Source organism: Ptychodera flava, chromosome 4 (assembly GCF_041260155.1).
Source record: "Ptychodera flava strain L36383 chromosome 4, AS_Pfla_20210202, whole genome shotgun sequence".
Taxonomy (NCBI): Eukaryota; Metazoa; Hemichordata; class Enteropneusta; family Ptychoderidae; genus Ptychodera; species Ptychodera flava.
Window position 1 is genome coordinate 32295480 of NC_091931.1, and position 10390 is coordinate 32305869.

A 10390-nucleotide genomic window follows, 5' to 3' on the forward strand; every position below is an offset into this window, starting at 1 on the left:
CTCCAGCCCCCAATAGTAAATTGTTTTCTCAAATATCACTGCTCGATGAATTACCAAATATTGTTTACATTGATTTATATCACAAGAGGACATCTTGACGCTGGTATGGTAGCTTGTATCAATAGTTTTGATGTACCAGGTTACATGTTGTTGTATATAAGTGTATCCATTGCAACAGTTACCAACCTTAAATACTTCGCCTTGGTATTTGATAGACTATGTATCAAAATGTAATCAAATGCACTTGACATTATGATTATTACAAGCTAAGGTACTCATCAGAAAGCTTTTCAAGGTTCCAAGACAAGTATCAAACCTTCCCATTTATTAACTCTTTGCGGAAAATTAAGCTCGTAACCTCATCACAGTATCTGAAAACCTAGATATTGGCAAATATTGTGTTTTGTATTATTTGACAATTGTTTACATTCGGACCACGTGACAGTCAATTTGGAAAACCTTTAAAAATCGGTTTTTACATTTCCATGTGGTAACGCTGCAGTATTTCAGGTCAAAGTTAGCATGATCAAAAGGTTTCGTGGCAATCTTTCAAAGTGTGTCTCCTTTTTTTATTCTGTCCTACGTTTTGTGTTACATACTTTTAACCCTTTTCCTGCCAAGTCCATATTTCACCATCAGGTCAAGATGGTTAAAATTAATGAAACACAACATATTCCATATGGTGTATTTTAACATAATACTGTACATTTGAAGGCTGTTGAAAACATAAATACTGTAAACTTGATTTTTTTGGACTAAAGATGCTATAACATACCAAGCCGAGCGGGTGAAAATACGTCATGTTTTGGCTCAATACCGCTTTTTACTGACTTGGCTGATGGGGAAGTAATAGTCTTAATACTGTCTGGCAGGAAAAGGGTTAAAGGTGTTAGACTAAGGATCCGTTATCGGTTAGATAATTGTCTCGCCATAAAAAATGTTCAAGGGCCTAAAACAAAAGTCCGAGGCGCGTAGCGTCGAGGACAATACCGACGCGTACAATGTACGATGACATAAATCCCATTGTTTTGTAAATACATTATATTATCAGCTTGGTCACTGTTATTAAATTGTTGTACTTGGTCAATTTTTGAGCTTTGTCTTTCTTAATGGTAATTTAAGTAATTAGGATGGGTTTCTGCCCATCATGTAATGTGTTGTGATAACTGAGAAACTGTTGGACCTGTCATTTTATATTTTGTGTTAAGAAGTACGATGATATTTTGCGATAGATATTTACTTTTCATCTGATGTTTACATAAAAGTAGATAGCGGCCAGATGGCTTGATGCAACAAACTCTGAATACAAACGGTTGCCAGTTAATTAGTAGAGATACCAGTGTAAGTGGAAACCCAAATAGGGGCTGGATGATCACCTTTTTTCACTGTCAATTTTTGAGCTTTCACTGCAGCAAAGGAACCAATTCGGATGGGTGTCTATCTATCATATAATGTGTTCTTGATAACTTGAAAAATAATCGCAATCATACCAATCCATAATCCAATGACAGTAGGTCGGAATTCGGAAGACAATAGTTGTAAACATAGACACAAAACAGCACAGAACAGACAGCAAATAGACGGCACACAAACAAAGTCACATTCATGAAAGAAAGATATATGGACCTCTGGCCAGAAGACCAAGAAGTGATGTCAGGTGTTTCGAAAATAGTAAGCGCATCCTGCCCCACATGTGGCACCCGCCATATATCAATCTATAAGTCAGATAGGTAGTGGTCACTAACTAAGGCCCAATGTCACCGATGCCATCAGTGATCATTTGTCGAAGAGAGATATTGTATTTATCTACCAGCTTATGATACCTGCCAAAAAAGCGTTTGAATGTAGAGACAAGTCTTGCTCTGGTGTAACCTTGATTTTATAGTTTGTAAGAGAGATAACTTTTGCACTCTTATTTGGATATTTTGTATTAAGGAGTATGATGATATTTTTGAATACATTTAACTTTTCATTTTTTGTTTGCATAAAGTATACATTGTTCTTCCGAAAAGGCAACAATTGTAAAATGCAATAACTGTACAAATATCCTGTTACAAAACCCCTTACAAGATAGCCTTGATATTGAGTTTACATGACCGCAGAGGAAATGCAAGTCACATTTGTCCAAATTGTGACAAAATTTTAAATTGTATTTTTGAAGCAATTTTCTCTATTTTTGGTGAAAAATCTATTAAATCAGTAGACTCATATTTTTAAAATCTGATATTTAAAGCGTGTTGGAAGATGGTATTTTGGGGAATACGTGTCTTTTTTGGTCAAAAATTATAGCCCCTTCACTATTGGCCCAGAGATGTTTCAGAAGTGTCTTAAATGTATACCTGTGAACTCCATATTAATTTGTTTACTGTGACTGTGTAAACAATACACATGCAATTCTTTGAAACCAGGTAGCACTTATGAAACCTGATACTTGACAAGTCATTTTTTTGTTATCAGCTTGATTTATGGCTAAGCAATAGGGCTAGAGATCTTATTTTCTTGGGAATGAACCAATATAAGGCCTTCAATCGTACTCTGATTTCGGATTTAATTCGTAATCGCCACCATCTACAATTATGCACTTATTTACTTTTGGGCTAACCAACAGAGCTGGAGGCAGGGTACACTGTATGGAAGCGACAGTGTTGTTTACACTTTTTTGGCCACCTTCATAAAGTATATCATGAAATCTCCATTATCAGCTTGTTATTGTTGTACTTCAATTTTTGAGCTCTGTTGATAACCTGTTGCACCTATTAACTTGATATCTGTGTTAAGGAGTATGATGATATTTTTGGATAATTTTTGTCACAAAATTACTAATGGTATTTTTTTAAGCAAGTTTTTCTATTTTTGGTAAAAATCTACTCTGAAATCACTAGACTGATATTTTTGAAATCTGATATGTACAGCCTGTTGTTTATTATGTGCCAACTTTGGTCAAAAATTATGAATTCTTACATAATTTCTTATCAATTGTAGCGAGACAGTGCCCTTGACACTAGTTTTCTTGATTATTAATGGTTCTCAGTAAGTTTTCCGAAAGAATGTATGAACAACAGATTAAAACCTCTTGTTTTGAGGAAGGCATTACCCTACTCTCCCGTAATTGGTTTAGCCTGTTGGTTGTATAGGCTTGATTTGGACTTCTGCATGGTGGTGGCAGGGATGCCACTGCCAGGCAATCAGCCGTCAATGATGCGATTGAACGATTTAATAGGTATCCAACTTATTCTACTTTTAGCTATGTCAATGTTTCCCAGGAAGAGGAGAATAAGGCATGGCTGATTGAAGCAAAGGAGAAACTGGAAAAGCTTATAAAGACTTTTCCGGCAGCTTCTCTCCTCCAATTGTATTACTCATTTGTGTTGGCAATGCTCGGAAATGGATACGACTCCATCCAGGCGCTAAGACTGTTTACATCCAGGTTAGTATTGTAGCAACTCTAACACACAATTTCTTATTTTTAGCTGGACTGGCCGTGGGCGTTTTAGACGACCTTCTTATCAAAGTTTGTAATTGCTGCCCATTTGGAGAAGATAAAGTTTAACACCATTTATGGAGAGAAATGTTCTTTGCTTTCATTGTCACCTTCATGGCCGTTAAATGCAAGTTACGACCTACTTTTCCATGGCATGGCTGTACCATTTGTCAAGATTTGTGAATTTCTCTGTATTTCAAAGACTAATCAAACACATTAACCTGTTTTTTCTGAAATTCTCAGTTGTGACCCAGCATCATATCAACACGGATTTCCTGCATGCGAAGTGCGTCAAGCCACCAAGGCCAGTGTTTTCCAGCCTCTGGTCGACATAGCCAAAGAGACACACAGACCTGTGCCTGTTATGGCACTGCTTTGGAGAAGACAACTTGTGCATCCGTACTACGGGAGATGGTAATACAGAAGTTCATATCATTGAATGTGGAGCATAGGGTCTGTCCTGATTAGAAAGGGATGGGTAGTGACAGGTTTTATCAGTACGTAATTACTTATAATTTTTTAGTAAGAAATGGTGAAACACAGGCATTAACCATTCCCAGCCATTGGTATACTTTAATTGAGATTTCGACGGGTTCATCTATATGTGCTAGCGATTATACCAACTGCATACACGGAGTAAACTGGTCGAAACCAAATGATATACACATTATTTAAGTGATCGATTGCTATTGTACCATAACAGAATATTGAAAATTCTAGTGTTAAACGTCAAATAGGAGACTTTTCTTTAACTGAGAGCTCAGGAGTGTCCAAACTCCCATATCATGAATATAGCACTGTTTGTTATTTTCATGTCTTGACCAATCAGATTACTGTATATGCGCCATCATTTAAATTGGTATGAACATGACAATCGACAACACATCAAACCGTGCTGTCATGTAAACCATGGTACCATCATGGTGTTTCCATGGTTATCCCGCCATCAGAACTTGAAAGGCATCAACATGTTTCTTGGTTCTCGTAATTCCTTAACTTTTGCAGTCGCTCAAATAAAGTGAAACACGGTCACTGATCATGAGTGAATGTATTTCACGTTAAAGTTCATTGTAGCGTCGCAAACTTGGATATCTTAATCTGCTGGACTTCAAACCACAGCCTAGCCGCAATACTGGAAATTGAACTCGATTATTTATTTATTTTGGTCATTTACCTCAAGAATTTGTTCGAAAGTCCTTTTCCGATTTACAGCAGACAACAACGACCTTGCTGTGATCGCATTTGCGAAACGTACGTAATACAGTACACGTTGTGCTTATCGCTGGCCGCCATATTGTTTGTAACGTATGTGCAACGATGAATGACGTCATAGGTTTCGCGCTAGTTCTCACGTGATTTTCTCTTTATTTCTTGCGTGCGTGATTTTGCGGGTTTTTCTTTCTTTTTTTTACTTCAGCGTCTACATAGCTCTAAAAAGTCTAGGGTCGGCGGGTAAAAAATAGGGTAGGTCGGGTTATCGGAACAACAAAATTATTTTTGTTTGGACTAAGTGATATAGTACAGCCGACTGTACATGTGGCCGTCTGCATGCCTAACTGGTCGCGGTCGAGCACAACACGTACTGTACGCATTCGAAATTAACATTGCATACTTCTTTCGATTTTGACAAAACAAATTATCTGGATATATCGACAATTATTTCGGCACCATCATTCAACTTCGATCGCCTGTTACTCAATCGCTGACTCACAGATGTTAACCCGAAATATGACGTATTATGATTGGTTTTTCGAATGATTGGCTTCTCAACCTGCAGATAGACGCATATACATCTCTCTCCACAGAGACATGACAGAACAAAAATTAAAATATGTCAACTTTCGTGGTTTTTGTGATCATACCCCTGTCTTAAAACAACATTACTTTAATCAAAACATATCCCATACCGGAATTTTGATGCCCACTGCCCTCCAGTAACTATGGTCTGCTCGCTCCCCGCTGCCCACAACAATTCAAGCTCCAAACTGCCCTCTCTCCACTACTGAAATTCCCCATTGTCCACTAGATGCCCACTAGGCAACCCGGATCAACCCAAACCGTGCGAGCAGTATATTACTACCTTGGAAGATTGCTTCCCACTAAGTTATAGGCGCTTAATCACGGCCCGGGGCTTACTCTTCCCTCAAGTTCTACCGACCACAGCATCCCCTCCCTCTACGTATTTTCCGGTACCCGCTGTCAAAAGTTTTCTCCACGGCCACTGAAAAAAATTAAATTTCTTTCTTCCCGTCAACAGTAAATATCGATTTTTTTCTCCCCGCCTGCCGATCAGTTTTTAAATTTGCCCTCCCGCTGAAAAACTGCACACGAACACCTTTTCACATGAACAGCTTAGTTGATGGCACCTGTCTAACACTTAGAACTCGGCTGTATTCATTCATGCTGCTCAGCAATCGCAATCGTAAGTTTTGTACCGGAAGTTGTAGGATCATGTCTGATAGACATCATAGATCATGTGAAAACTTCATTACAATTGGCCAGATTGTTAAAATGTCAAAGGCCAAATCTGAGCGGCAAATCTGATAAGCAATACGGCAGTTGTGACCTTGATGAAATGACAGCTATTTACAGGTTTCTGTATAGTAATGAAAATGTTAGATTATGGCAACAAATTGCATAGCCTTCTTTGACCATGGTCAGTCATAATGATGGTCCTGTCATCATATTCACCATGTTAGACGATGGCCACACTACTCTGTCACGTATGTGACAATGTTTGAATATGGTCTACCGTTGCATGATCATGCTGTCAAATTCAACCATGGTTGACCATGGTATATCATGGCCACATACCAACCATGGTCAGCATGTTTGAATACAGCCATGGTAGACCGTGATCGCAGACTTAACGATGTTTGGCCATGGTCTGACTGTGATGCCATTTCCCAGTCAGAATTGTAACAACTTTAGCTCAGTTATTGAACCAATCTTTATTGAGATTGGGGATTTAGCCGAGTGTTTTTGTCTACAGCTTTCTTTGCTAGGTGATTTGGTATACGTTGTGAGTTCGAACCCGATTGTAACCATCATATTCCCAAGCATGGTCAAACATGTTTGACCATGGTTCAAACCATGTTCGAACTTGTTCCTTGACCATGTTTAAACACGGTTAATGATGTTCTACCAAGTTTGAACCATGATACAGAAAGCATGGACAAACATGTTTGATCAGGTTCAGACCATGTTCAAACATACCCCTTGACCATGTTTAAAGATTATTCACCAATGTTCAACCATGTTTGAACCATGATGCAAAAAGCGGGGAATGTCAACATTCCGAATATTTGCATGTGGAGTAATCTGTATCATATTATTACATGAACAAGTTTTTGACTCTCAATTTTTATTGTTGCATGTACATGCGTATGTGCATGTAAATGCATGCTGCAAAAATATTAAAGTTTATTATATGGTAATTGTTTGTTTGTTTTCATTTCTCCACAGTTGTTCAATGACCGCTGATAAGCAAAGTGTGGCCCTTAATCTGCATATCACAGATGAGGGATACCTGACTGGGGATATGTACTTCAATCTTCCACCAATGAGGGGCGTTCTCTTGGATCCATACACTGGGTAGGTTGGACTCAGGCACCGAAGCCAATCTCTGCCTGTGTCCAGCAACCTTCAGAAATATAATACGAACTCTAATTTAATTTTAAAACTTTTCCATGTTAACTTACTTACGGACATTTAATCAGGGAAACACTATGTATGTGACCAGGGGGCAATCATTTAATTATGACCCTTTAAGCAGAAATGAAATTGATAAAAAAGTAAATAAATATTTAGCAAGAAAAACTAGTCTTCACACTGTATACAGTGCTTGAAATCAAATCAGCTAATTATCATGAATCATTGTTAAACATGTCAATTGTAAACCGCAGGTCAGTGAGTATTCCTCACACACCAAGTGTCAGTCAGCCGTGGAATTCGCTGCCAGGTTTTACAATCAGATGTGAGTACTGGCTTGATTTGCAGGTTGAAAGGTTTTGTTTGTTTGTTTTTAACAAACAAAATCCATATACTACAGTGAGTTTGTGTCATGCTATGATTGTATGTATAATGGAAAGTGTACTACCGGGACACTCTGAGACGCAAGTAAATAACATTTGGAGTCCCTGAGGATGCCAGTATTTGTTTTACGACTGTATCTAAATTTTAACCACAATATTATAACAATTTGCCACATAGGTGGTTAGGGTGTTTCAAACTTACTAGAAATTGCAGAAAGTTTACTTGAAATTACAGCCGTCATTGGGATTTCCAGCAGCATTCCAAGTAGTTGAAATGAAAACACCCTTCACAGGAGAGCACTCACTCACATTGTACATCAATCATGGTTTATATATGTAATAGTCATCGATAAGTGTCGCAAATTCCAGCAAACATTCAGCACTTTCAGGTAAATTTTCAAAATGCCATCGGAACGGCAAATTGCAATAATTTCTGTACCAAGCCACTAAACCTAATATTTCGCTTTTTAGCTCCGCTGTCAGAGACGCGGAGCTTATCAAATAGGCTGATTCTCCGTCGTCGTCCGTCGTCGTCGTCCGTCGTCGTCCGTCGTCTGTCAACAATTGCCTTCTTCTCTGAAACCGCAAGTCCGATTGCTTTGAAATTTGATATGCAGTTCACTTGGGGTGACCTCACTTAAGTTTGTTCAAATCGCGGTGAAATTTGCATATTTGTATTTTTGGGGCATTTTTTGGTGTTTTTGGTAAAAAAATCTTCTTCTCTCAAACCGCTTGTCCGATTGCTTTGAAATTTCGTATGCAGTTTACTTAGGGTGACTTGAGTAAGATTTGATCAAATCATGGTGAAATTTGCATATTTGTATTTTTAAGGCAATTTTTGTCATTTTTGGTAAAAAAATCTTTAAAAATCTTCTACTTTAAAACTACCGGTCAGATAGCTTTGATATTTGGTACATATGTCCCTAGGGATGATCTATTTCAGATTTGTTCAAATTTTGCAGAAATATGTAAATTTGCATTTTTAAGGCAATTTTTGTCATTTTTGGTCAAAAAATGTATTTCTCAAAAAGTACTGGTCTGATAGTTTTGAAATTTGGTATACAGGTTTCTATAGATTAACAAAGTAATATATATTGAATTTCTGATGAAATCTGTAATTTTGTACTTTTGGGGCAATTTTTGCCATTTTTGGTCAAAAAATGTGTATTTCCAAAATTACTCATCTGATAGCTTTGAAATTTGGTACACAGGTTTCTACAGATGAACTAAATGATATTTATTGAAATTATGATGAAATCTGCAATTTTGTATTTTCGGGGCAATTTTTTCCATTTTTGGTCAAAAAATGTGTATTTCCAAAACTAATCATCTGATAGCTTTGCAAGGTGGTATACAGGTTCCCACAGATCACCTCAATGATATTTATTGAAATTATGATGAAATCTGCAATTTTGTAATTTTGGGGCGATTTTTGCCATTTTTGGTCAAAAAATGTGTTTATCAAAAAGTACTGGTCTGATACCTTTGCAATTTGGTAAACAAGTTTCTACAGATGAGCTAAGTAATATATATTGAATTTCTGATGAAATCTGTAATTTTGTATTTTGGGGCAATTTTTGCCATTTTTGGTCAAGAAAATGTGTATTTCCAAAACTACTCATCTGATAGCTTTGAAATTTGGTATACAGGTTTCTATAGATGAACTAAATGATATTTATTGAAATAATGATGAAATCTGCAATTTTGAATTTTTGGGGTAATTTCTCCCATTTTTGGTCAAAAAATGTGTTTCTCAAAAAGTACTGGTGTAACAGCTTTTAAATTTTGTATACAGGTTTCTATAGATGAACTAAATTTGATCTTTTAAAATAATGATGAAATCTGCAATTTTTATTTTTGGGGGCAATTGTTGCCATTTTTGGTCAGAAAATTTTATTCTCACAAATCTACTCATCAGATAGCTTTGGTTGACGTGTTCTTAGGAATGATCCAATGTGATATATTCAAAGTATGAAATCTTCAATGTGTATTTTTGCAGCTTATTTTAGCCACTTTTCTCTGGCCACTGCATTGAGCTATCAAAGATTTCCACCTTCTTCATCAACATGTGTCAAAAATAGTTATTCTCTACATAAACACAGCGGAGCTATATCGGCCGCTAGGTCGCTTGTTGTGAACATGTGCAGGCAATGTAACTGGTGACGGTGTAATCAGTGATGTAGCAAAAGGTTTTTGAGCAAAGGCATATCGCCACAGGAAGGGCTTGACTCTGCGGTGACTGTATCCAACTTTCATTTCAGGGTGTTGGGAACACCTGCCAATACCTATCCAAATCTACAAAGATCCATCTCGTCATGTCACCGTAGATATGGTCACCATCGATCATTATGAAAACGGCCGTTGGTCCAATCAGGGGATGTGCTTTCACTGGCGGGATCCTAGCAGAACCTACAAACTCAATTTGCGGAAAGTTGTGAGGAAGTCATGAAGGAGGTATACCACGTGAATTTTACACACTATGTCGTTATTTCTTTCTCTTATGCCATTTAGCAAACTGTACATGTAGTTACATGTTTTAAGTATATGTGAGATTTTAGGCTTGCAAGTAATGTGCATAAGTAGTGATCTGGTCATGCTATTATTGAACGTAGTTTTAAATCTGCCATCCATAACAATTTCGCATATGTTGAAAAGTCTCATGGACCACTAGTTTGGTAGTACATTGAGTGTTTCCACCGGTGCCTTGAGCACAGTTACATTACATATGCCTCAGCATTTACGCCTTAGGCTTAAAATGCTTGCATTCTGTGTGCAGCTTCAAAGGCTTTCACATGTTCGTCCTTGATTGCATTGAAAGCTGGTATTTTGAACCAGAAGAAATTTATGACTTTGTGTGAAAATTGTCGTAAAGCAA

At 37.4% G+C, this 10390-nt stretch overlaps 2 protein-coding genes across 2 annotated transcripts in view; one reads left to right on the forward strand and one right to left on the reverse strand.

Annotated features, from left to right (window-relative positions):
- Positions 1-10390, reverse strand: part of LOC139131518 (uncharacterized) — a 96450-nt gene that overhangs the window by 45831 nt on the left and 40229 nt on the right. The gene's annotated exons all lie outside the window — the stretch shown is intronic.
- On the forward strand, positions 3142-9964 carry LOC139131523 (uncharacterized). The gene is made up of 5 exons (XM_070697615.1): positions 3142-3427; positions 3725-3895; positions 6947-7075; positions 7387-7457; positions 9777-9964. Exons 1-5 carry the CDS (start codon positions 3375-3377, stop codon positions 9962-9964), a joined length of 612 nt encoding a protein of 203 aa, XP_070553716.1. The 5' UTR covers positions 3142-3374.

What these genes read in the sequence shown, in the direction of transcription:
- LOC139131523 (XM_070697615.1), top strand. Translation starts at nt 3,375, where the DNA reads ATGCTCGGAAATGGATACGACTCCATCCAGGCGCTAAGACTGTTTACA. An exon ending in CTAAGACTGTTTACATCCAG is followed by an intron (nt 3,428 to 3,724) that starts GTTAGTATTGTA and finishes TGAAATTCTCAG; the next exon opens with TTGTGACCCAGCATCATATC. An exon ending in GCCAGGTTTTACAATCAGAT is followed by an intron (nt 7,458 to 9,776) that starts GTGAGTACTGGC and finishes CTTTCATTTCAG; the next exon opens with GGTGTTGGGAACACCTGCCA.